The 27,890-nt window shown below is 51.3% G+C and overlaps 1 protein-coding gene across 1 annotated transcript in view; it reads right to left on the minus strand.

The window, feature by feature from the left end:
- SCARA5 (scavenger receptor class A member 5) overlaps window positions 1–27,890 on the minus strand; it is a 143,599-nt gene that overhangs the window by 24,964 nt on the left and 90,745 nt on the right. Inside the window, exons 6-7 of the mRNA XM_065401840.1 lie at window positions 26,229–26,327; window positions 9,622–9,669 (exon numbers count right to left, since the gene is read on the minus strand). Of these exons, the coding sequence (XP_065257912.1) occupies window positions 9,622–9,669; window positions 26,229–26,327 (147 nt within the window). The remainder of the gene's footprint in view (window positions 1–9,621; window positions 9,670–26,228; window positions 26,328–27,890) is intronic.

The raw sequence follows: 27,890 nt of genomic DNA on the forward strand, positions 1-27,890 counted from the left end.
ACTGAGCTAGCGTGAATGTAAGTCCCAGTGTAGCTGCGGGAGCACGGGCAGCCGGCTTAGTCATGTCAGTTATGTAACCATGGTTGCAGGCGGGTTGTACGCGGCATGGCTCGGCTGTGCCTCCACTTCTGCTACCCGTGCTAGCGTGGCTGCACTGCCGTTTATACTCGTACTAGCTCGATGGGAGCTAGCGTGAGTATTCGAGCAGGGGAATCACTCCCCTAGCTTGTAGGGCACACATAGCTCTAGTTGGCAGAGATCCCGAAGCAATGGCTCGGAGAGGAGGGGAACTGCCCCATGCATCTCAGGGGGGTGCTGGCTCCCAAAAGCCAGTGCTCATGGGGCCCTGCACCAACACCGGGCTGGCAGAAGAAGAGTGCAGCCTGCCTGGCTCAGCCCTCAATCAGAAACACTCCAGCTGCTGCGAGGAGCTGGTGACACCCTTGCTTCTCTGGGGGTCTGGGTGAGGAAAGAAGCTTTGCAGTTCCCAAGGGGAGCCCCGACAGAGCCAGAGGCCCCTGCACTGTGGCACGCCAGGACTCCAGACTGCCATGATCTGGCCTGGACTAGGGTCTGTATTTCCCAGCGCAGCAGACCCACTCCAGGGCACTTAGTGCCCGACCCATCCCTGCTGAGCTCAGCTTTGCAAACTGAGTTTTGCTTTGACAGAGGGGGAGCCTGGGGGCTCCAGACAAGGAGATCCGGGCTGTTCAGATGCACCAACAAATGCCCTCCCACTTCGAGGCCGGCCGCAGCTATGCCCCTTCCCCCTTCCCCCGACGGGGCCTTCCCTGCAGCGTCGAGGAGAGACGCCAGCCGGGTGTCTCTCCGGTGGCCGGCTCCTCTCTCCCGTTGGGGGGGGTTTATTAGAGCTCCGTGCCTTGTGCAGGGGACGGGGCTTGGTTGGGGATAAGCCTCCTCAAAGCTTGCTCTGCGCTAAAGCAGAGCGCTTACCGTGCCCTCCCCAGGGCAGGCCAGGGAGGTGGTAAGCACTCAAGGACAGGCTGCTGGGAAGGAGACATTCCCATTAAGCCTTAGGGTGAGCGCAGGTAACGGAGCTACAGTGGAACAGACGGGAGCATGGGAGAAGCCTCTTTCGCTCTGTCTGTGGGCGAGATCCAGGACATCAGTCATAGGGTTAAGAAAACCAAACCCAAATTCCCTTTCTTGCCCTCCCCACCACACCAACGCCAGCGAGCCCGTTCTGACAAGCTGCCCTGCAACAACAAACCCGCGTGCCCAGCCCAGCCCAAATGAGCAACCCTACGATAACAAACTGGCCTAGGCTCACGAGGGATGGAACACACCATCCAGCGTCTCACCCGCAAGGCCATCCGAGACCAGGGCCAGCAGTGTGCGCGGAGCTGTACGAACGCCTAGCAAAGCAGGACGCCTGCACTGAAGAGCTTACGATCTTAAAAGCTCAGAGTCTAAACCCAGATGTGTAGACACCCCATCTCTGCCGCCCTACTGCAAAGCATCATTATATCATCAGTGCAGGGGTAGGGTAAGGGCAGAAAAAGTCAAGGGGCTAAGGCTACCCTTCCTGCAGTAGGTAGCTGGCCTTGGGGCTCTGGACTAGGACATAGGAGCTGTAGGTTCAGTTCCTACCTTGGCCGGTCACCTTGTTTCTCTAGGCCTTCATTCCCCATCTGTAAAATGAAGCTCAAAATCCTTCCTTTATCCTTCTCAACTGCTTAGATGGTGAGCTGCTCAGAGCAGGAGCTGCACCTCACGATGGGCCTGTCTGCACTGCAACTGGATGGGTGATTGCAGCTCAGGAGCACGTACCTGCGCTAGCTTGAATCTAACTAGTGGGACTAAAAGAGAATCATAGAAATGTCGGTCTTGAAGGGGCCACAAGAAGTCATCGAGTCCAGCCCCCTGCGCTGAGTCGGGGCCAAGTAAACCCAGATCATCCCTGTTCTTAAAAGCCTCCAGTGACGGGGATTCCACAGCCTGTGGCAGAACTTCGCTCCCTTAGAGTTAGAAAGTGTTTCCTAATATTGAACCTAACTCTCCCTGCAGACTAAGCCATTTATTTCTTGTCCGACCTTCAGTGGACGTGCAGACAGGACCGGCTCCAGGCACCAGCAAAGGAAGCACGTGCTTGGGGCGGCACATTTCCAGGGGCGACATTCCGGCCATCCTTTTTTTTTTTTTTTTGGAAAAATCCACCAATGTACGGAAAAAAAAAATACATGAAGATCAAAAAAATCTCCAGTAGTGCGATAGCAGCATGACGTGAAAAATATCGTGTCACGTCATGACACGGTCACTCATAATGTGAACATGCGTAAATGTGTAAATGTTAATGGTTATTGATTAATTAAATCAGGAATCATGATTACTTGTGTGTACTGTGCTGCCCTATCGGCGTCATTCGTGCCAATTTCCGTGTCGCGTCGGAGCCAGTGGTTATAGGGCTAAAATGCCGGGACAAAAACGAAAATGACTTTCTGGTGCTTTTTTTTTTTTTTAATTTTAAACAGTCAACCCCCCCCCCCAAAACAAACAAACAAACAAAACCATTGCAAAGTGCAAACGTGTAAAAGCCAAAAAAAAAAGGGGGGGCCGGCAAAAAATTTTTTGCTTGGGGCAGCAAAAAACCTAGAGCCGGCCCTGCGTGCAGAACAATTGATCCCTGTCCTCTTTATGACAGACCTGATCTAATTTGAAGACTATCAGGTCCTCCTCCCTTAGTCTTCTTTTCTCCAGACTGAACATAGCAGCGAAGATGCAGCACCACGGGCTTGGTGTGGGCTGTACACACACACCCGGGCCGCTGGGTGTGTACTTGCAGGGCCAGCCGGCGCTGGGTTTATTTTTAGTCACGCTCGCTCGCTCGAAGCTAGTAGGGGTATAGAAGCCCATAGCGCAATCACACTCCCGGGGGCAGGGTAGATGTTCCCTTTGTTCTGTGTAGCACCCAGCGCTAGAGGATCCTGCAGGCACCAGCTAATACAAAGAAAATACAGCCTTTTGCATTGCATTCGGTGCTCCCTGCTCCCAGGTCCGCTACTGCCTGCAACATGGTCTGGCCCTGACTCTTTTGGAACAACTTCCCAGCGCATGGGGGATTACTTGTTCCTTCTGCACCATACCCAATAAAACCCTGAGATTGCCATTCCTTTCGCATGTTTGTTTTTACTGCGTCAATTACTTCCAACCCCGGCTCCCCTCCCATCCCAGAAAGAAAAACAAGAAAGGAAACGTTTTAGAAGCGAAATAAACCCGCGTGGCTAAGAAAACAAGGGCCTGATTCTCTACAGCTGCACCAAGATATCATCGCCTTCTGGATAATTGGGACCATCTGCTTGGTAAGGAAGTGGAACAGAACTGATGCCCTAGAACAGAAGAGTTCACGTCTGCTAGAGGAAGGCTTTCTGCAGCAGAATGTCTCAAAGCCGCCCTCGGTATTGTCCGCAGGTCACAGTTTGCTCTTTGATACGGAGGCTGCAGCGCCGCTCGCATGTGAGGAAGGGACACATGGTAACAGAGTGAGTCTCTGGCGGCTGAGAGAGTTTTTGTGTGTCAGCAATTCCCACAGCAGCTTCTTACTGTAGTGCTCTCCAATGCTGCACATTAACGGGCAGGTTGAACGTAAGACACGGGAGGTGACCGTCCCGCCTGGCTAGGCACTGGTGAGGTCTCCGCTGCGGTACTGCGTCCAGTTCTGGGCACCACACTTTAAGATTGGAGCGAGTCCAGAGAAGAGCAATAAAAATGATCAAAGGTTTAGAAAACCTGACCTGTGAGGAGAGGTTAAAAACACTGGGCCTGTTTAGTCTTGGGAAAAGATAGCTCAGATGGTGGGGACATGATAAGAGTCATTAAATACAGAAAAAGGTTGTTACCGAGAGGACGGTGATTGTTTGCACGCCATGTCCACCAAGGACAGGACGAGAAGTAATTGCCTTGGTTTGCAGCATGGGAGATTTAAGCTAGATATTAGGGAAAACTTCCTTATGGGAAGGGGAGTGAAGCTCTGGAACAGGTTACCAAGGGAGGTTGTGGGGTCCCGCTTGGAGGTTTTTAAGAAGAGGTCAGACGAACACTTGTCAGGGATGGTCTAGGTTTACTTAGCCCTGCCTCAGCATGGGGGACTGGACTAGATGACCTCTCAAGCTCCCGTCCAGGCTAAGTGGCTAGGATTCTATATTGGTCAGCGCTCTGGTTAGCGCTGAGCTGGTTTGAGCCAGGCTAGCGCTTGGATGGGAGGCTCCAGGTGTCAGGATCCTAGGCAAAGGCAGGCAGGACGAGTGCCAGGAGCTTGGGCTAGCCGAACTGAGCCAGTGTCAAAGTCAGGAGTTAGGCCAAAGGTCCGACCCAGAGACAGAGTCAGGCATTAGGCTGAGGGTCAATACCAGGTCTTGGGGTCCACGGTGGCATTCCAGGGATCAATCAGGAGTCAGCGCTGGGAGCTTGGGAAAAAAGAGCTAGAGATCCACATTCTTGCCTGGACACTTCCTGGTATGCCCACCCCATGGTTTTACATAGGATCAAGGAGCCAATCAGGGATCGCTAGGACCGCTGTCTATAGGATGCTCTGGTCCAGAGACCTATGCCAGCTCCCTTCTCTGAGCTCCCCTCACTGTCTCCCTTCCCCAGGGAGTCTGGCTAGGGTTGGCAACTGTCTAATCGCACAAAACTGAACACCCTTGCCCTGCCTGGCCCCGCCCCTTCCCTGAGGCCCCACCCATGCCCTGCCCCCTTCTCCCAGGCCCCGCCCCCACTCACTCCATCCGCCCTCCCTTCGTCGCTCACTCTCCTCCACCCTCATTCACTTTCACCGGGCTGGGACAGGGGTTGGGGTGCGGGAAGGGGTGAGGGCTCCAGCTGGGGGTGCGGGCTCTGGGGTGGGCCAGGGATGAGGGGGTTTGAGATGCAGGAGTGGGCTCCAGGCTGGGGCTGAGGGGCTTGGGGTGCGAGAGGGGGTTGAGGTGCGGGCTCCAGGCGGGCGGCGCTTACCTCAGGTGGCTCCCAGTCGGCAGTGCAGCTGGCTCTCCATGGTTCCTGGAAGCGGCCAGCCTGTCCCTCTGGCTCCTAGGCGGAGGGGTCGGGGGCTCTGCGCACTGCCAGGGCCCGCAGGTGCTGCCCCTGCAGTTCCCATTGGCCACGTTTCCTGGCCAATGGGATCTGCCGAGCCGGCGCTCGGGGTGGGGGCAGCGCACGGAGCCCCCGTGGCCGCCCCTGCACCTAGGAGCCAGACATGGTGGCTGCTTCCGGGAGCCGCGCAGAGCCAGGGAGCCTGCCTTAGCCCTGCTGCGCTGCCAACCGGACTTTTAATGGCCCGGTCGGCGGTGCTGACTGGAGCCACCAGGGTCCCTTTTCAACCAGGCGTTCCGGTCGAAAACCGGCGCCTGGCAATCCTAAACTGGGCAGTTCTCTTGGGGCTCACCTAGGGCTTGCCCCACCGCCGAGGCCTGCTCTACCCTGGGGGTTCCTCCCAGCCTCAGCCGCTGTAGGGCTTCTCTAGGGAGAACTCCTTTTCTTCTCAGCAGCAACCTCCTTCCCACGGGTGCGAGCAGCCTCTTCCTAGCTCAGCTGCTCCATTACTTTAGCTCCAGAGGCCCCACCTGGAGCACTGGATGGCTCCCAGGTGTGGCCCACCTGGACATCTTGGGCCAGCTCAGCCCTGCTCCTTCCTGGCGGCTCCCCTCCCCTCTGTGCCTCAGGCTTTCCGCTCCCCGTTGTTCGGCTGCATCCTGCTGTCGCTTTACCCTGACCCTGTAACCTCCTTTCATTGCCTGGCTCACAGGCGCGGACTTATATTTTTCCAGGTGCGTGCTCCACCCCCGCTCCGCCCCAAGGCCCCGCCCCCACTCCACCTCTTCCCCCAAGGCCCTGCCCTTGCTCCACCTCTTCCTGCCTCCACTTTGCCCCCTCCCCCGAGGCCCCCCGCCTGCCCACCGCTCGCTGCGCTCCCCCGAGTGCCTCCTGCCAGCCGCCGAACAGCTGATCGTCAGCCCCCGCTGAACAGCTGTGGTTGGTGGGTGCTGAGAACCCCCTATTTTTTTTCTGTGGGTGCTTGAGCCTCAGAGCACCCACAGACTCGGTGCCTATGGCCTGGCTCCTTTGTTTTTTGATGCACTAACTGCCTTCTGCCCATTGAGCCTTCTGTCCTCCGGGCGGTCCCGCTGCCCCAGTCAGCCCCTATTTCCCAGCGCCGTCCCCCCTGCCGTTCACTCCTCCCGTCCCTGCAGAAGCATATGCAGGGGATGAGAGCGTGTCACTCCCTGGGCTCTGTTTACTCGTCCAGGATCTCTGCCCCATAGATAATATCACGGCTTACCCTCCAGTCCCTCTCCCACGCCCGGAATAAAAACAAACAGCTTGAGGGAACTGGTTACTCTCTGGGATTTCTCATTTCCCAGAAGAGGACTCTCTGGCTGGTCCCTCCTCCAGGCCAGCCTCTGCAGGGCAGGGATTCCTGGAAAAGCCATTCAAAGGCACGAGGAGGCTATTCGAGAGTTCGGCGTGTCCCCAGCTTGCAGGGGAGGGATCACGCGTTCCTGGAAGTAGTGATTTCATGCTTCCAGAGAAGGCTTTCTTCCCTGCCAGTGCCCCAGCTCACACTCTGTCCGCTCAGAGGGACCATCCGTGCCAGGTCTGAGCACTTCCTAAGGAGTTAAAAAGAAATATAGAGAACAACAATTTCTCGCTCTGCTTCCCTTCCCAGCGGCAGGAGAAAGAGCTTGGGTTGATGGCAGAGGAGTCTGTCGTCCGTGTGTGACTGCATGAAGCACTTAGGGCGGGAAAGCTAAGTCAAAGGGATGAGTCTTGCATTTAGTGGGTAGAGTTGTCTCTTGTGGCAGTGAGTTCCACAGGCTAGGTCCAGCCCCGGGGAAAGTTCTCGGCTGTTTCCTGGCTCTGGTGGAGCACAGCTGTCATGGGAGGCAGGATCCAGAGGTGGAAGAATCCAGAGTCTGGATCTGCATCCTGGTGTTTTTCAGGGCCTGGGTTCTGTGAGCCCATCAAGCTCCTCCCACTCCGCTCCCCTTCCCTATTGCTTCCTCCATCCTCAGGTTATGGCTGCAGCCATCCTGGTGAAAGAAGGCTGGATGCATCCTCTCCTGGATTGGCCCCGCCAACTGCTGCCGATCTGGGGAAAGGAACAGAACCCTGCCTCCTCCCACATGGTATTACAGCCTACTAATTGCTAGCCCACCAGGTCACTGGCTTCTGCCACTGCTGCATCCCAGCCTACCTTGAATACACCATGGCTAGCTAAGGCAAAGACCTAGCAGCTTTATTCAGTACATCCCGCTGGGCTGGAGAGCTGTGCACGAGTCGCTAAACACTCCCCGTAACATCTGGTCCCAGCTCCCACTGGATATTCCCCTAAAACTGGGATGGCTCGGCTGGGATCTGTGGTTGTTCCAGAGTCCCAGCCCAGATTATAAAGGACACGTCACCACCTGATTCTGTTAGTCTTAGGTCAGCCCCAAAGCCCCATCCCTATGCTTACGCTGTCCTAGTGAAAGAACACCCTAGTGCTAGTGCACGGAAGGGGATGTCTGGTGTTCATTACTGACGGAGCCTGAGGACAGGCTGCAATGGAAGGGTTGTGCCCGGGAAGGAACAAGGTCAAAACTCTGGCACTCTACAGCCAGTTTAGAGGCAACAAGCTTAATTTGCCAGTAAAAATAAATCAATGTGCGTGGCCAAATGAATTGGCAGATTTGAACTTGATCCACCGACCTTGTTTATTTCCAGGGAAGAACTGGGAGGCAGAAAGTCACTCAGCTGCAGGTATCAACATCCTGATCCTGATTAGCCTGGATGGAGCCAACCCTCTCCTGCCAAGAGCCTTTGCTGCAGTGGAATCAGCCTGGACATGTTTTGTTTAACAGCGCTGGAAGATTTTGCTCTGGATATTCCAATATCTGGATATTAATAAGAGATGCTGGGCAGTGGAATAAAGGCTATGCTGGAATAGCTGCACTATCGGTACACAAGTGTGTATGGTGATAAATATGTCTATCTCCCGCCTCAGTCCCCAGGCACGCAGAATTCATCTCCTCCATGTTGGAGGACTCAGCACTGCGTACCAGCACTCCGAATTATGTCTTCCGAGGTGCATTACCGTGGCATTTGTCAGTACTGAATTTCAGCTGGCATGGAGCCTGGTCTACATGTAAAAACTAGATCAACCTAGCTCCATCACTCGGGACTGTGAAAAATGTCACGCTTGGGCAATGTAGTTAGGGAGACAATCCCCAATGTGGACACACTGAGGTGTCCTACCTACCGCCTCTCGGAGAGGTGGATTGCCCACAGAATGGAAAAACATCTTCCGTCGATGTAGGAAATGTCCATGCTCCGGCACCGTGGCGGCACAACTGCAGCTGGGTCGTTGTAGGGTAGACGTGGCCTCATAGTCTTGTAGACTCAATGAGTCAAACCCAGTTCATTGTGTGTCATCTGCAGATCTTGCCACTTTATCCTCCCCTTTTTCCAGATTACTAGTAAACACTGGTCCTCGTACAGAGCCTTGTGGTACCCGCCGTTAACCTCTGGCCATGATGACGATGGATGATTTGCTCCTACTTTTTGTTCTCCGTCTCAGTTCCTTCCTGATCCATGACAGTAGAATCATAGAATATCAGGGTTGGAAGAGACCTCAGGAGGTATCTAGTCCAACCCCCTGCTCAAAGCAGGACCAACCCCAGCTAAATCTTTTTCTCTCACCTCACAACTACTTAGCTTCCTTAACAGCCCGAAGAGGCTTCGACGCCACAGTGGCAAAGGGCAGACCCCGCCCCTGCTACCACCAGTGGAGCTGCGTCAGTGGAGCGTCACAGGTCCAAATTGTTTTAGATCTTTGTCCATATGAGCCATTAGACCGCGGCACGCTGGGGCGTGACTCAATCCAGCACGAGCCTGCCGCGGACTAAATTGTCCGTGTGCGCCCTGCTGACGCGCGTGAACCGTTCGTTAATGTGGTCTGAGCTCATCCCGCTTCAAAGTGCTCTGACAAACCGTTAACACTAGTTACAGGCTAGATTCACACCCCAGCTTGCCACAGCTTAATTGTTTACGTAGGCAAGCCCTTAGCGCACAGAAGGTTCAAGAGAATTGCTCTTAAGGATAACCTTTGCCTTAAAGCCTCTCTGATCACGCAGCTTGATTTCGCAGGCTACCCAAGAGCCCTGGCTCCAGGAAGTTGAGTCTCAGCCACACCCAAGCCTGGGGAGCATTTCACAGGTGCAGCCACAGTCTCCTCAGAGCGGAGGGGGCAGAGCTGGAATGGACACTAAGCTGGAGGGATACGGAAGGAGAACACTGAAGAAGCCCAACACAGAGGGATAAACACAGGCCGCGTATAAACGTCAGTGTTACACACAGGGCAGCTCCAGAGAGAACGGCAGAATATTGTTAAGGAGGAGTCAATCATGTGATGACCAGAACATCTGCAGCTACAAGGGACACAAAGTGGGAATCCCATCAAATTCTTCAGGGCACAGACTAGTCACTTACATGTTGGGGGAGAATAAAGAAGCAATTCCTTACCCCCTGTACCCATTGCAGTATCTACAATAGGCCAACAGCAGGGCCTATATCACCTCCTTGGGAGAAGCGCAACAGCAATTACCACTCACAATAGCAGCCGCTTACCTGTTTCGCCACCTCTGTCTCCCTTCTCTCCTTTCTGGCCTCGATCACCTGAGAAATGAGAGAAAGATCGTATCAGGTCGTGACGGACTAAATGCATCACAGTGCAAGAAAGTGGATAAACTTCAGATCTGCTAAAATATCTCTGGCTCAGGAACCAACTGGAGATAAAGCCAGACAACTTTGGGGGAAGAGAACATTCAGGACGTGTTAATTTCACGAGCTGTTTCCTGTTTGGCAACCAATGCCAAATGGATAAAACCCAGTGCTTTATTTCTTTCATTTCACATACACACAGGCACACACACACACACATATAGACTTACAAATAACCTGTGGAACTCACCACTGCAGGATACGATGGAAGCAAATAGGTTACTAAGTTTAAAAGGATTTGACATTTCTATGGAGAAGAACAATATCTGAGGATACAAATGACAGCATAAGATATGAGGAGATCCGAAACCGATTGCCAGCTGAACTGAGGAAGAGATTTCTCCCTGGGACACGATATTAAATGTCGGAGCAGCACGTACACCTTCCTCTGGAGCACACAGTCTGAGCCACTCTGGAAACTGGGTCCGGGAGGAGTAATGTAGCACCTTTCCTCCCAAGGAACTCTTCAGTTACGGGCAAACAGCAGCCCTGGCACCGCCCAACAGCTCTGGGAGGGGAAATGTTGCCCTAGGACACTGAGGCAATCCCGGATTCTTACAAAATAGGCTGTGGGCTTGTTGGGGCAGAACCTTGATAAAGGGTGAAATTCACCCTGATGCAGCCTGAGCCCTGGGCATCACTTGACTCTCACTAACCTCCCCTCGGAGTTTAAATCCCATCACTGGCAGACAGCGTTGTGCTAGTCCTTGGCATGGGCGGGGGTTTGCCCAAGGTCTGCCTGCACTCAGACTCCTCTTTTTGTGAGTGCCGTTACGACCATTCCATTTGCACAGACAAATGGGTTTCTGGACACCTCCGTTCCCATCTGCACATACAAAGACTCAATCTGCAGGCCCACCGGCAGTACCTGGGCATGCCAAAGGAGGACCAGTAGGAGAACACTTCAATCTCCCTGGACACTCAATAACAGATTTAAAAGTAGCCATCCTGCAACAAAAACACTTCAAAAACAGACTTCAAAGAGAAACTGCAGAGCTACAATTCATTTGAAAACTTAACACCATTAATTTGGGCTTGAATAGGGACTGGGAGTGGCTGGCTCACTACAAAAGCAATTTTCCCTCTCTTGGTATTGACACCTCCTCATCAGTTATTGCGAGTGGATCACATCCACCCTGACTGAACTGGCCCTGTCAACATAAGAACATAAGAAAGGCCGTACCGGGTCAGACCAAAGGTCCATCTAGCCCAGTATCCTGTCTACCGACAGTGGCCAATGCCAGGTGCCCCAGAGGGAGTGAACCTAACAGGCAATGATCAAGTGATCTCTCTCCTGCCATCCATCTCCACCCTCTGACAGACAGAGGCTAGGGACAACATTGGTTCTTCACCTGTAAGGTAACTCCCTTCTCTTCATGTGTCAGTATATTTATGCCTGTATCTGTAATTTGCACTCCATGCATCTGAAGAAGTGGGTTTTTTATCCACGAAAGTTTATGCCCAAATAAATCTGTTAGTCTTTAAGGTGCCACTGGACTCCTCGTTGTTTTTCACAGAAGAGAGTGTGAGCATAAGGCATCTGAACTACAACTCCCATGAGGTGCAGCAGCACGATTTTGAATTGAAATATTTCAGCTTTTGGGGCATTTGCCTTTTTGACCAAATATCGAGATGTTCCATGGAGAGCAGGCACGTCTCACGAAAAACGTGGGTTAGTCAAACCCCCATTTTCTTGTTAAAAAAAAAATTGTCTCGGTGGAAAATTTTTGACCAGCCCTAGTCATGCTCCTGGTGAATTAAGGCCTCTACTCTGTAACCAGGTTGGCTTTAAACAGCAACGGGGTTGATATATGGTTAGTAACCGTGATAATGAACAGTGTGTCATCTCTGTCAGTGGTTTGGATTGCACGTGACTGTCCTCCAGCAATCGTGTCCTCACACTGCTATTTGCTGTGCGAACCCCTTCACTGTGCTTGTGTAAATGGACTGGTTGTTTTTTCTTCTCTCTGTGCATTAGGACATTCCTCTCTAGGCATGTCCCCCAGGCCACTCCTGAGGCACTATGGGATAGCTGCCCAGAGTTTTCCCAGCATGCTCTGAAACAAAAGTGGTTACAAGGGGTGGTGGGTGGGGACCCACGAACACAGATGACACATGGCTGCGTGGTGAAGGAATGATGCCAGGTGCACACAACCGATCTGCGGTGTTGTAATCGGGTCAGACAAGAGTGTCACAACACTGGTTACATAAACACAGCTGTTACTAATGGTGTGCGTGAGGCTTGTGTGCATAGCGTCCCGCTGAAGCATCTGGTGTTGGCTACTATCAGAGGCAGGAGAGAGGCCTAGATGGAGAATGGTAGTACCCATCTTCCTACACATTCCCCTCCGTTCCACGTACTGGCTCAAACCTACCAGCTACACTGCATCATATGCAATGTATGGCCATTCCAGAACTGCCATGGAGCATGGGCTGCTCCTTCCTCGTCCGATGCTGCTGCCTATGGACTACGTCCTGAATGGAACTTGCAGGACAGAACCCTGCCCTAGCCGAGATGCATTTAAAATGCATGCGTTTATTGCTCTAGGCGCGTACACATGACATCCAGAGACTGGATCGCAGTCCCCTATTAAAACCCTTTGCTTCTCCGCCCTCCCGCACCTGTTGGCAGGTCACCGGAAGGGAAGCGAGAAGAGGAACGAAAGGGCACCGCCATGATTGCTGGTACTCTCCGCGAACCATCCACAAGCTGCCCCCGGGCCCGAGCCCTTCAACGCGGATGCTGCGAGCGATATCCAGGCCCGGCTTTGACACGTCCTTCTATTTGGTCTCCGCGTGGTAACAACAAACAACACACATGAGTTGCAATGAAAAAAAATCCATGAAGGAAATTCTTGCCCTTTAGCTTGGAGGCTTTGGGAAGACGATTGCTCCCAAGGGCTGCCTCAGCTGTGTCCAATGGAAGAAACCTGCCCAGAGCCCGCTCTGCTGATGAAAAGCAGATGAGTGCAGAACAGAGAACAGCAGGAGAGAGGCCAGAGATGCTGCTATACAGTGTGCAGCGCATGGTACTGGGAGTCTGGTTATAGACCCGTAACCACCGACTGGTTCTCCGTCGTCCCAGATCTCTGCCCCCTTCACATTTCAGGCTTGTGGGGGAGAGGGATTACGAAGTCTACTCAAAGCTGATTTGCCTGAATAACCCAGGGCTCTGATTGGGTTACAGCAAATCCATTAGAATGGACACCATCCACAGGATGCCCTCTCTCTTAGCCCAGCGTGAACGCCCCTTTCTACAGCACCTCCTATCCCAAATGATCCCCCAGGCCTTCACATGCTTACTGTGTATGCTGATTTAAACCTTATTTCTTGACAGAACCCAGCCTTTGTATTCACACAATTGTCATTTCCTTCAAAATGTCCAGATTTTGGTCAAAAAACCTGATTTATTTTTGAGAAAACTTAAAAAAAAAAAAAGTTTTTTTTTTGTTTCTTTCTAATTTTTCCATGTAAAATACTTTCCATTCTCTAACTAGTGCTGGTGTAGATGCCCCTCCTCCAGTGACAGGAAGCCACCTCTGAGAAGAAACCCAGCAACTGTTTAACAGCGCGCAGCGATGCAAGGCAAGAGGTTAGCCACATAACAGCTACAGGAGGTGCTGCTAACTGACTGCAAGTATTTGAAGGGTAAAATGCCAAGGAGGGAGAAGACTGTTTGGATTAATTTGAGGATATGGAACTGGAAGCAATGAGGTGACAATGAGTAAAGGAAAACCCAAGCTGCATCTCAGGAAATGTTGTCTAACAGTGAGATCTATTCCAAAGTGGGAAGGAGAAAGTCAGTGGAAAGGTCGGAGCCCCATTTGGCCGGGGAATTTAAAATGAGACACTATAAGGTCCAGGGGGAAATTCTGCATTGGGAGGATGGATAAAATAACCTAATAAGCCTTTTTTTAACGTACTACAATTCAGCGATTACCAATCACTCCAGAAAATAGTAATAGTGCTTGGCATTTATACAGAACTGTCCGGTTTCAGTGAGCTGTTCAAACACTACCTGCTTAATGAATGAATGAATTAATCCTCCCAACACTCCTATGATTATGAATCCCAATTTAAGGTGGGGAAATTGAGCCACAAGGAGGTTGAGTTACTTACACTCCTTCAATTCCCCCTGAAGTTTCAAGTGGATTTCGTAATCTTCTCTCTCTTCTCTAAATTGCTTGGGAGTATTGCTGTGCACTGTTAAAAAGGTTGCAATGTTCCACCCCAGAGGTGGCTGCATTTAAACACAGGGTGAAGTGTACTGTTGTTGTGCATTGTTAAACAGCTGCTATGTTCCACCCCAGAGGTGGCCGCATTTCAGTCGTGAGAGAAGTGATTCTTCTGTATACTAGGTTCTTTCAAGAACAGCCTCTTAAATGTATATAGCACCTTTTATCCCAAGCACTTGATAGATTTAGGCCTAACTTCTGAGTCACTCAGTTTTCACTTAGCCCTTACCTGGGCAAAACTCTAACCGAGTGCAAATACATACAGTGCCATCAAAATGCAGTTACCTCTGGGGTGGAAGGAGGCGTAATCAGGCAGACAGCACACACAATACTGTCAGCTGGGCCCTGATCAAAAACCCAGTGAAGTCCATAGAAAGACTTCCATCGACTTCAATGGGCTTTGGATCAGGCCCTGGGTGAACTGTGGATGGGTACTTCTTAGACCAAACTCAGTTTGCTGCTACCCCTATCCCTGCCCCATTGTCTCTCATCACATGTTCAGCCTGTCAGCCCTTTGAGGCAGGGACTGTTTGTTTATTTCATGTACGTACAGTGCCTAGCGCAATGGGGCGCTGGTTCCTGACTGGAACCACTAGTTGCTACAAATAATGAAGGCAATGCAAATAAATAATAATAATGTAAGCCAAGGAGACCAGGGCAAACGTCAGCTCTGAGACACAGCTCCAGGGCATCTGTAACGCCTGCGCAAAGCAGAGGGGAAATTTGTAATTAAGGCTCACTTCAAAGGCCACCCTCCGCACGCCCAGCTAGACAGTAAACTGTATCTTTCTATGGCAATAAATAACAATAATAATAACAAGCTGTTGTGTAGCTTTTTCATCGGTAGATCTCAAAGCGTTTTAGAAAGGAGGTCAATATTTAGCTGGTCCTGTCTCTGCACAGGGGGGCGGGACTTGGTGACCTCTTGAGGTCTCTTCCAGCCCTACATTTCTATGATTATCCCCATTTAACACATAAGGGAAACTGAGGCACATAGTCTTCGCTTCTCAAAAGGTATTTAAAGCACCTAATTCCCAGATAAACAAACAGGAGTTAGGTGTCTTGATACCTTTGGGGACCGGGGCCAGAGAGACTATGGGTAAACTTTACAAAAGTGCCTTTCAGTCGGACAGAGGCGTTTTGGGCCATTTTACCCTCAGTGCTTTGCCCAGGGTTGAACAGGGAGGCTGTAGCTTAGCAGGGGTGTAAACCTAGGTCTAGCGCCCAAACTGCTAAGATGAGGAGCTTCAAAGGGCCACATTCCCCCACAGCGTAACTCATTTGCCTCCAATACAGGTCAATGCCGCCCAGTGCATCTAATTCATAATAATATAGAGATATACCTATCTCAGAACTGGAAGGGACCTTGAAAAGTCATCAAGTCCAACCCCCTACCTTCACTAGCAGGACCAAGTACTGATTTTGCCCCAGATCCCTAAGTGGCCCCCTCAAGGATTGAACTCACAACCCTAGGTTTAGCAGGCCAATGCTCAAACCACTGAGCTATCCCTCCCCCTCCTACAAGAAAAGGACTGAGCAGATCCTGGGTACCGTCTCCACCATCTCCCTGCAGATATGGCCCGGGTGCTGTATGGACCATTCCTCTTCTTCTTAACCCCTTCTCTCTCTCCAGAGCTTCCTGGAGATGAACCAATTACCCCTCACGTTCCCAGCATGGGGTGGAGCAGGGGTCAGAACAGGGTAGGCAGTGCTTAGGGAAGCCCCGCCTTCTGCTGGGAAGGGGAGGATGCTGGGATAGCTGTCCTTAGATGCAGCATGCAGGCTCTTTGTAGTTGCCTTTAGGTTTAAGCGTCACCTCTTGCTAATGGGAGCAGCTTTTTGAGCCAGATCTCGGCTGATGCAAATGTACTTCAATGCCAGTTCATACCAGCTGAAGGTCTCCCCCCTCCAAATCTTGTTTGCTGCTCCAAGGAAGGAACACGGGGGAGGTCTCCATGGCGCTACCCCCCCATCGCTAGATTGGGAACTGAACCTGTGGCCGTCTAGCCCAGGGACAGGAGCACCAGCCGCTGCATCCATGAGACACTGGACATAGATCTCTTCCATGGTCCCCTTCCCCGGCTGCTCCGTCTCAGCCACGTCCTTCGTCCTGCAGGGCCAGGGCAAACGCTTTGTGCTCCATGCGCTTAGATTCGCTTGCTTATTTTAGAATTTGTCTTGGCCTTCTTTGCTTGCATTGGCATCTCCCCATAAACAGCCTTTCATTTCCTCGGCTTCCTGGAAGGCTTATCTACCCTTCTCCCCCTCCGAGACAGCTCAGTCAGAGAACAGAGAGTGTAGCCTCTTACCTCTGATTTCCCCTCCGGTCTCTGTTAGCTCATCTAGCTGTTAAAGTTCATGGATCTTCCACCGAAGTACACAGGTGACTGGCATATAGTCATCCATTCCGTGACTGACAGACCCTTGTGTGCTGACACCTAAACAGCACAGGCCTTGGAAGTCAGTCTGGGAGCTAGAGATCCAGAGAGAACCACAGGGTCTGTCTGTGTCCAGCAGCCTCAGCAATAATCTCCTTGATATCATTACAGCTGAGTTGTGTCCTTTTTCTGCCAAGATGGCAGTGGTGCTGTGTAACAGGGCACGCTTGCCCCACACTGGTCTGGAAGGGGTTAACCCCACCCTATTGGCTGAGGAGGCCACACCCTCTCAGCCCTGCTAGGCATGCTCCTGCTGTAGCCCAGGTATGATGGGTTGGGTCACAGAGACCCCCTTGGGACTGCCACCTGATATGCTGAGACTACCTCTGAGCCTGTTTTCCCTGCCAGCTTGGGACTTCAGTACCTTGTCTTATTGAGCCAGACATGCTAGCCTGCTGCAAACACAGACCCAAGTCTGAACCACGTCCCCCAAAAGCTGAAGACTTAACTGAAAACAGCTTAAGAAGTGCTCCTGTCTCTAGCACCCAGACACCCAGCTCCCAATGGGATCCAAACTCCAAATAGATCCATTTAACTCTGTATAAAGCTTATACAGGGTAAACTCATAAATTGTCCGGCCTCTATAACACTGATAGAGAGATATGCACAGCTGTTTGCTCCCCCAGGTATTAATTACTCATTCTGGGTTAATTAATAAACAAAAGTGATTTTATTAAGTATAAAAAGTAGGATTTAAGTGGTTCCAAGTAATAACAAACAGAACCAAGTAAGTTACCAAGCAAAATAAAACAAAAACACGCAAGTCTAAGCCTAATACATTAAGAAACTGATTACAGATAAAAATCTCATCCTCAGAGATGTTCCACTAAGCTTCTTTCACAGACTGGATGCCTTCCTAGTCTGGGATCAATCCTTTCCCCTGGTACAGCCCTTGTTCCAGCTCAGGTGGTAGCTAGGGGATTTCTCATGACTGAAGCCTCCTTTGTTCTGTTCCACCCCCTTGTATAGCTTTGGCACAAGGCGGGAATCTTTTGTCTCTCTGGGTTCCCCCCCCCCCTTCTAAATGGAAAAGCACCAGGTTAAAGATGGATTCCAGTACCAGGTGACCGGGTCACATGTCCTGTGAGACCCCAAGCCTTCATTCTTCCCAGCCCGACTCACAGGAAGGCTTGCAAGTAAACAGAGCCATCTACAGTCAATTGTCCTATTTGATGGGAGCCATCAAGATTCCAAACCACCATTAATGGCCCACACTTTGCATAATTACAATAGGACCTCAGAGTTATATTCACTAGTTTCAGATACAAGAATGATATGTTCATACAAACAGGATGACCACACTCAGTAGATTATAAGCTTTGTAATGATGCCTTACAAGAGACCTTTTGCATGAAGCATGTTCCAGTTACATTATATTCACACTCATTATCATATTTTCATAACATCATATGGAGTGCACAACGTCACACCAGGTATAAAGGGAGCAACTACTCAGATCAGTCAAGGCTGACCACTGAAGAGGGAGGATGCAGACAGCCAGCTCTAGCCTGGGAGGCGCTGACACCCCAGACTGTGGAAGCCAGCCACACAGCGACACAAGAGGATGCCCAAGACAGCTTGGAACTGCTGGGAACTGCCCGAACCGAGGAACCCTGAGACACTGGGGATGCCCAGACCACCACACTAGGAGACAGGGTAGGAAGTGGCCAGGGGGGCTGACCATTGGGCCGGGTGCTGTCAGTATGTTGCGGTCAGCTCCCTGCTGACCCAGTGGCGGAACCATCTGCCACTGTTAGGGCCCTGGGCTGGGACCTGGTGGAGTAGGGTGGGCCCGGGTCCTCCTACCCCCTGCTGCCATCTCCACCCCAGGGGCAGCCTCCCCACCTTAGGCCAAGAGGCCTGCATTTGCCTGCCACCTACCTGAGCCAAAACGCCAGGCGATAGACTGTCTACTGCTCTATCCCACATAAAGGGTCAGAGAGCCCCTGATCCTTAGACAACTTGTAGCTTCGCCTTGCTTGAGGGCTGAGTTTCCTAGACTGTTTGCAGCTTTGTCCTACCGGAAGGCTCAGGACACCCATACTCACTCTGGCTATTACACCACACAGCCCTGAGGGAAAGGCAGCCATATTGACTTTGGCCCATAGGCCGCACCACCCCGAGGCTAAGGGTGGTTGAATGGACTTAACCGCGGGGCTATAATGACCCCTACCCCATCCCAAAAAGGGGACAGGGCATATTTGCCTCGTGACATGCTGGGACTGTGCGTGCTGGGGGTTCTGCCGCACCCCCTGGCTTGAAGTAGTAATAACAAACACCAGATACATGGTTTCCATCAGCAGCACTCCCACTATAAAAATTGCTCCAGCACTCCTGCATGAGAGGTAGTAGGGTGTGTTCTGGGGATTCACCCAGGCGTCCAGAGAGGGGGGGCAGGGATGGAATTTGGGGGAGACCCATATTGTCACCTCACTGCTGAGTGGTAGCAGATGTCGGGGCCTTGCAGGCTGGCTTCCCGCTGCAGCAGACATCAGTGACGTGGAGTTTGGGCGTATTGCTAGTGCAGCTTGTTTCTTTACACCGCACCAGTCCTGAAGCAGAGGTGGTCACAAATGACATGCAGACAAGCCCCTCTTCCAGGACTCTCAGCCCATATCAGTGCCCCGTTCCCAGGGAGCAACGCTGCCCTAAGAATTGGTCCCAGTGAGAGAGATTAAGGCAGGGCGCCAATGCTGCCCAGTGCGTCTAACTTGCTGCTGCTTGCAAGCCGCAATGCTTCTATTCATAGACGTGCACTACAACGCTAACAACACCGCACTTCTTCAAAGACTGACCATAACATGCACACCAAGAACAACAATATGCCAGACTCTGTGTAACAGCGCCACTTGGTGGCTCCTGCCAGAACAATATCACATTTCTGTTTGCTGGAATTGCTAAGTCAAAAAATCAGAATTAGCTCTAGTAACAGCTGCCAAACTCCGGCATTGGTTAGAGTTCCCATCCAATTCCTCCATGTGGTACTTCCCAGGTAGACAAACTGGCCTCTGGCCAGGCTTTGGATTGGGTGAGGGGTGTTTTTTTCATGAGACCTTAAAACCAAGGTCTTATCTATTCTACCGGGGGTGCTACTAACGAGAAGGGATTTGTCCCAGTGACCACAGCTAAAATCTCCCCTCCCCAATGCCACGGTGCAGTGTGGAGTATTCTGGCTGGGTGCAGCACTCCACCCCAGATGTGGCTGCATGTCAGCGGTGACATGACTATGCTCAGTATACACAGACAAAAAGCATTGTGTCAATGAAAGGCTACTAGTCCAGAAACCCAGCCCTTCACTGAAAGCATGAAACTGGAGTATTGCCTCCCCATGTGTCTGCTTCCTATAAGTTACAGCAATGACTATAAATCATAGAAATTCAGCAATTACCGCCAGCGTATTTGGCCATTTATTGGAGATGGGCCTGGACCAGTCCCCCAGATCTGAACACCCCTGAAACTCGGGGAGTTTTGAAACCCACATTTGGAAGCTGAGGCCTACCCCATTTACCCCTGAGCCTGAACCGCTAGGAGGGGCCATTTGTGGATGACAGTCAGAAAAAGGACCAGGGGGAAGGGATCCCATGTGCGGGAACGTGGGCGGTAACACTGGATTGGTCCATCATGGATAAAGCGGGGAGGAAATTTCTAAATGTTTAAACCCTAGAGGGTGGGGTATTCTCGGTCACGCATCCTCCATCCCCACCTCCGCATGGACCAGTGACCCCTCCAGGGGACCAGCTTACACATTAGATGGTAAAGAAAATCAGTCATTTCTAACCCCCTGAGGGCAGCAACTCAAAGACTGCAACATTCACCTAAAGTCAAGGGGCCTCTCATAGGGGCCAGATCAGGTCAAACGATTAGTCTAAGCCCAGAGCTGCAAGAGATCATGAGACACAATTTATCATATAGGCCCCAGCAGCCTTATTGCCCGGCAGCCCAGGACAATCAGAAATCAGATCCAAGTGAATTTAACCTAATCACTTACTGCCCAGTGGGAAAAGTGCTGTCTCGCCTCTACAAACGCTGGGTGTGCCTGCCAAGTGACATATCCCACCTGAGGCCAACAGCGAAAAATTAGCCTCTCATTAAACCAAGCACCAGACTCTAAGAACGTAAGAATGGCCATATTGGGTCAGACCAGTGGCTAATGCCAGGTGCCCCAGAGGGAATGAACAGAACAGGGAATCATCAAGTGATCCATCCCCTGTCGCCCATTCCTGGCTTCTCTACCATGATGAAGATCATGTAAGTACCTGGGTGGATGGACAGGTGGATACTACTGCAGCGCAGGAGAAGTTCATGACTTTTCCCACCCTGCTTGCTGCTCTACTCGGACAACCATGTTTGAGATCCAGCCTGACCTTGGAAAAAGTCACCTTCCTGTTCCCAGCCCCAGCCTGAAACGCAAACCTTGGAGATAGCCTGCTAGGGTCTAAGATGCATTGGGCAGGTAGATCAATATCTATTAAGCCAATATGAGTGGGGAAAATGAACAAGCCCCGTTCTCTTATTTCTGCATGAAGGAGGCTGATTCCTAATGTCCTGGCCATCATATTAATGTAGCTAACGAAAACTATTTACCCAGCAGCCAGACTTCACACTCAGAGTGTGAGTCCCAGCTCAGGGCACGTAGCAATGACTATAGACTGATTTAAGCAAATGAAATGATCTTGACAACAGAGTTCACTGTAAAGATGATGGGACGGGGGTGGAGATTGTCTTCCTTATGTAGGATGAGGAGTGGAAGGGCAGGCACTAAAAGAGGAGAGACCTTTTGAAGGAGTTTCTCAAACGTCGTCTTGAACACGAGAAAAGCTTATCCCGCCGTGAGAAAAACAAAGCCCGTCTGGTTTGGCAGTGTTCCCGGATCATAGGCTGCGATTCCCAGTGTAATATTTCCCGACAGGCCCACGTTGAAGTCGTTAAGTCACACACAGGACAGTTTAATGTATTTATTTTATGTGTGCAGGTTCAAACCGCAACTCTAATAACATTGTCCATCCAGAGAATGCGATTCCTTATTGGACTCATCTCTTGGAAAGCAGAGATGCTCCTTCCGCTGGGCAAATTTTGTTTTCACGCAGACTTTGGCCTTGAATGGGTCTAATCAAGTTGGACAAACATTTACAGGGCCGAGGACTCAAACGTTCCCACACACACACACACACACTGGCATGGGTGTGCAGGAAACATGTGTATTTAATAACATACTCCAGGGTTAAGAGGGGGAGTGTTTGCCCGGGACTGAAGTAAAGGTTAGTTCAGCTTTGCTTAATACTCTTTGCCTGTCAAGCCGTTATTTGGCAACAGTCGATGAGAAAAATCTACCGTCCCCTCGTCTCAGAAAGGAAAGGAAACCACAGACCATAACTATCATGTGGGTTTGGCTGGGGGATGCCAAAAAGCAGGTTGTGTGATTGGCTTCCAGCCACATTGTAACCACCGATCGCTAGCTCCTTTGTGATATCAGGAGCTGCTGCCCCCGCCCCCCCAAGAATTGCAGTGCTCTTGAAAAAGACGCAGGACTGTGATGATCGTCTAGTCCAGCATTTCTCAAACACGGGGTCCCAACCCAAAAGGGGGTTGCAAACCTATTGTAGGGGAGGTCGCAGTATTGCCACCCTCACTTCTGTGCTGCCTTCGGAGCTGGGCGGCCGGAGAGCGGCGGCTGCTAGCTGGGCACCCAGCTCTGAAGGCAGCGCTGCCACCAGCAGCAGTGCAGAAGTAAGGGTGGCCTGGGATGGGGAGGGTTGTCACATTTTTGGGGTGGGTGTCGTCACAGCCTGAAATATTTTCAAAGGGGGTCCCAGCAAAAAGAAACAAAACTTTGAGACCCCCTGATCTAGTCTGACCTGCTGCAGGACACCGGCCAGTGGTTCCTGCATCAAGCCTGTACCTTGTGACTGAGCTAGAACGTGATGGCCACCACGCCTGGCGAGTGGCACCGCTGCGGATGCTGAAGCCCCATGCCCTCAGGGACTGTACTCATCTCTAAAAATCCCGGTAAGGAAAATTGTCAGTGGCTGTAAAACAAAGAAAACAAACTGGAGCTACTGCAACCCACACATTTATTCTCTCATCCTCCCTTCTTCTTCCCTCCTTCCTTTCAGTGCCAGTACATCCTGCCTAGGGCTAGGCCCACACGGGTGAGGGCCCCGCTGTCTGCATCAAGCCACGTGTAGGCTGAGAAGGAAGCTAGCTGTGTTTTTCTGCACATATCTCAGAGCCGGCTCCAGTCCTGTCCCCGCACAGACATACCAGGGCTTACGGATTCTTTGTTCTTTTCCAGCAAGAGGGAGCCATGGGCTAATAACAGCAACTCACAGTGTCAAGCGCTTTCCATCTTCCAAGCATGCACAAACACGGTCTAGTCAGCCGGGAGATCTGAAGAGCCAATGCAGCCCTCGGAGCAGAGAAACCCTCTGAAGGCAAGACGGTGCCGAGCAGAGGACGTCTGGGAGGCCAATGCGGAGAACAGATTCCCCCTCTTGACAAACCAGGCTGGGATCTGGTACGTGGTCGCCAAAGTTACCGCAGGGCGGGGTTGCCACTCATTCCACGACTTATAGGACAGTCTTTGATTTTGAGGCTCATGATCCAAGCATCCTGACATATTTCTGGGGCCGAAGCAGCGTCATTTGGCTTGTGGCACGGATGGAACAAGGCAAAATCATGGTGCCCCGGATCTGCCTTGAAGAGCTGGGAGCCCTTCTGCATCCTTCTTGTTTCGCTGTTGCATGGCACTGAGGGAAGAGGACTCTCCGTCCTCCTGCTGGCACTGCCCTTTTGGTCTAGAATCCCGCCTCTTCTCACATGTTTGCAGGATGCGACAGGGACAGCACGCCCCTGCGTGGAGGTGCATGAGTTTCAAACCTCTCCCCTCCCAGTGCTAGCTGCAGTGCACCCTGGGGGTCACGAAACAGGCACAGTGCTGCATAGTCAAGGGGACCCATCCATGCGGCTAAACAAAGTGCTACTATTCCAGCCTGGTGCATCTCACCTATAAGCTACCAGGAATCCCATGACCTTATTTTAATGACTCCATGGCTGCATACAGACAATGCACACATCGCAGGCACCAGCTCAAATGCACACATGCAACATTGGAAGTAGAACTCAGGACTGTCTCTTGCAAGCTCTCAGTCCCCTGTGACTCCAGATGAAGGAGAATTTCTCTTAGTTCATAGAATCATAGAGGATTAGGGTTGGAAGAGACCTCAGATGGCCATCTAGTCCCACCCCCTGCTCAAAGCAGGAACAATCCCCAACTAAATCATCCCAGCCAGGGCTTTGTCAAGCCGGGCCTTAAAAACCTCTAAGGATGGAGATTCCACCACCTCCCTAGGTAACCCATTCCAGTGCTTCACCACCCGCCTAGTGAAATAGTGTTTCCCAATATCCAACCTAGACCTCCCCCACTGCCACTTGAGACCATTACTTCTTGTTCGGTCATCTGCTACCACTGAGAACAGCCGAGCTCCATCCTCTTTGGAACCCCCCTTCAGGTAGTTGAAGGCTATCAAATCCCCCCTCACTCTTCTCTTCTGCAGACTAAACAAGCCCAGTTCCCTCAGCCTCTCCTCGTAATTCATGTGCCCCAACCCCCTAATCATTTTCGTTGCCCTCTGCAATTTGTCCACATCCTTTCTGTAGTCCACATCCTTCCTAGTTGTAGTAATATTAGCGCTTATCTCCTCTATGGGCCATGATGAGAGGGTGACATGAGCAAATCAGCGGGACACCTTTCCCATGATTAGCCCATTGCGGACTGCTGAATATTTACCTGGCAAACAAAGCCAAGTCAACTTAACCAAGACATACTGAATTATTGGGAAATGGGTGGTGGTGGTGCTGGTGGTGGTGGTGTGGGGCTGTTTCCACCCCAGAGTGCAACCAGTTCCGACTCAATCTTGTAAGAGGGAGGTCAAGGAAATTCTTTTGCCCCCCATTCCCTGGCTGCAAAACAACCAGCCCCAGGGAATTAATTTCTCCCTCTTTTACAGAGCATCAGAGCTGGAGAAGAGCTAGTCGGTACCATCTACTGCACTCCCCTATCTGCTCTTCTTTGGTTTGCATTACGAGGATCTAAATATGCAGGACACCCTCTTTACCTAGGGCTGCAGCTCTGAGATCTTTGTGTGGCTTCCTCTCCACTTAGCAATGGCACCAATACATCTCTTTTCCCACATCTCTTCCCTTTAGGACAGAGCTTCCTGGGGCTGCAACTTTACTTTGCAATCTGTGTATTCCACCAGGAATAGTTCCTCTTACAAAGGTGGCATGGAACGAGGGACAGACGGAGGAACTGGTCCTTTCAATGGACCGGAATGATGCTGGTGGTAATTGCTGTGGTGCTGAGTACATATTTGGGAGTAGACAGATTGATCCAGACTGGCAGTTCCTAACCCGAGGTCCATCTAATGCAGTCTCCTATCTCTAATGGATGTACAGATAAGCTGAAAGGTTTCACTCTCTGTGGTACTTTTCCCATGGTGCACCAGGTGCATGTGTGTGATTCAGAGCGAGAGGTATGTTAAAAGAAGACACTTTTGTTTTGTTTTCACAATGCACCGTTAACCTGGAGAACTCACTGTCACAGTATATTATTGAAGTTAAGAGCATAGTGGAATTCCTAAACAGTTTAGACATTTATATGACAATCATTTGCAGGAACAGGACAAAAAATGTGTGAGGAATATCAACCCCCATGTTTTATAGTAGAAGCCCACCAGTATCTGCCTGGAGTCAGGAAGAAAGTTGTCTTCAGGGCAGGTTATTCCATAAATGTTCACTGGAGGGTTTCTTTCACCTTCCTGATTTCTTTTAGAGACAAGACACCAGACTAAGAGGGGCTGCATGTCAATTGCTCTGTTTCTGTGTTAGGGGTTGTCTATTTGTGTGAGAAGCATGTACTGCATGCCATTAACCCTGCCTGACCACCTCCCCACATACACACACTTCACCCCTCTGGGGTTCTTATGCAAAGCAGGAAATAGCAGGCCTCACTGGGAACTTTCTGTGGGTGCACCTGGCTTGAAATGATGATGCTTTCATTTTCTGCACCTTTAAATCGCTAAGTGCAGCGCCTACCTGCAGAGAGAGCAGCCATTTTGGTTTTTAGAGTTGCTGTAGAGTATTACAAAGACACACACACACACACACACTGTGCACCTCTCAGGGAGACTTGACTTTTGTTCTTTCTTGGCTCCCATAAGCTAAAATAAAAGGTGTTTGAGTCGGAAAGTGCGTGTTTTGGAAACATCACCATTTCTTATGGGTGTTTTTTAAGTTTACAGTATGCGATTTTTTTAGACAGCCTACCTACTCATTTGCTCTGCTAAAATAGGAACATTTTAGCTGTACCATGGCATCAAAAGAACGGTTTGCGCTCCATGATCTCACACCTGTTTTTAACCTGGGATATAATGAGCCGCTTCAAAACCACAAGAAACCAAAAAGGCAGAAAATAAACCCTGATCTAAGGCTGACTAGTGAGTGTGCACGTAAGAACTCCCCTCCCATCCTGAGGGACGTATAAAAAGCCTGATGCAAGTCCAGGTGCATAGAGTTTGGGTGGATCCTGGCCCTGTTTTATCCTCCTTCATCCCAGGCCTCTAAATGGCCACTAATTAACAGGCCCTATATAGGCACCTGGGAGATATCGTCTCTCCTCTACATTTGACCAGCAGGTGTCACCAAAGCCAACACGTCTCGGGAAGCCCAGACAGAACCAAGAACCCCCATGCCAGGCGCCTGGAGCATGAACCCTGAACAGTACCTTTGAATCCTCGCATCCCAGTAGGGCCGGACGGGCCGAGGTCTCCCTTGTCTCCTTTCAGGCCGGGTGGTCCCAGAGGCCCTCTCTCCCCAGGGAGCCCTAGATTGGGAACGAACAACAGACAAGGTGTTGTTATTACAGCAGGAAACCAAACCGGGAAAGAGCAGGCACCCTGCGTGCCAGCTGCGTGCTAACTGGCTCTGCCGGGCCCACCTGGCAGCGTGAGACCAACGACAGGCGCGCCCTCTCCATCCCGCCGTCCTGCTAAACCAAATCCCCTCGCTGCTCCTGGCAGATCGGAACGGGAGACAGGCCTGCACTACAAAGCTCACACACAGCTCCCTAATTCCCCAGTGTTCAGTGGGGCTCTGGATCCAGGCTTCTAGTCCGGGCCCAAGCCTAATCCGAACCTCCACAGTGAAGAACCCATTGGTACATCTACAGCTCACGTTGCAACATTTCAGGTGCCTTCGCGGGGGCTTGGGCTTGGTACAGAGCGACTCAGCCAAATGCAAAAGGGCAACCTCTCCGCAGGACATGTGATGGGAGCAGGGCAGCTCCAGAATCCACAGGATGCCCCGATCTCCTGGGTCCGTCCCACAGCATCCCTAAAGGGCCTTTAAAGAACCCTGAACTGACTTAGCACTGGGCATCGTGTCCCAATCTCATTGGACTTTTCCCTCTCTAGTCGATATGCTCCTCTGAGAGCGCCGGTTACTGGGAACCATGGCATCTCGACTCCATCCCGTCCTGTTGCACCCGCCTGTGTCCTGGCTGGCTGCATGACCCCCGGCAGCTCACTCAGGGTGACGTATGTCCCGCCCAGAGGGATAGTACAAGGACTATGCGCCATCTGTGGGTGTCAGTGGGACTTAAGCAGTACCTGGGCCTTGTGCTGGTCCCTCTGCATGGGTGAATTGAACCTCAGGGCCCAGTGCTGCGGCCAGGGAAGTCTCATAGACTCTAAGGCCAGAAGGGACCATCATGATCATCTGGTCTGACCTCCTGCACCTCGCAGGCCGCAGAACCTCGCCCACCCACTCCTGTAACAGACCCAGAACCTCTGGCTGAGTCACTGAAGTCCTCAAATCATGGTTTCAAGACATCAAGTTACAGAGAATCCACCATTTACACTAGTTTAAACCTGCAAGTGTCCCGTGCCCCATGCTGCAGAGGAAGGTGGAAAACCCCCAGGGTCTCTGCTAATCAGATGTGGAGGAAAATTCCTTCCCAACCCCAAATATGATGATCAGTTAGACCCTGAGCATGTGGGCAAGACCCACCAGCCAGATGCCTGGGGAAGAATTCTCTGTAGTGACTCAGAGCCCTCCCCTGCTAGTGTCCCCATCTCTGGCCATTGTAGATGCTAACAGAAGTCACGGATGAGTCATAAGCCATAGTATCATTCCCCCCTCTCCCCTCCCAATTTATCAAGTTCAGTCTTGGACCCAGTTAGGTGTTTTGCCCCCCACTGCTCCCCTTGGGAGGCGGTTCCAGAACGTCACTCCTCTGGCAGGGAGAAACCTTCGCCTCATTTCAAGCCTACACATATTGATGGCCAATTTCCTCTCCATTTGTTCTTGTGTCAATATTGGCCCTTAACTGAAATAACTCCTCTCCCTCCCTGGTGTTTATCCCTCTGAGGTATTTATAGAGAACAAT

This window comes from Emys orbicularis, chromosome 3 (assembly GCF_028017835.1).
Source record: "Emys orbicularis isolate rEmyOrb1 chromosome 3, rEmyOrb1.hap1, whole genome shotgun sequence".
Lineage (NCBI taxonomy): Eukaryota > Metazoa > Chordata > Testudines > Emydidae > Emys > Emys orbicularis.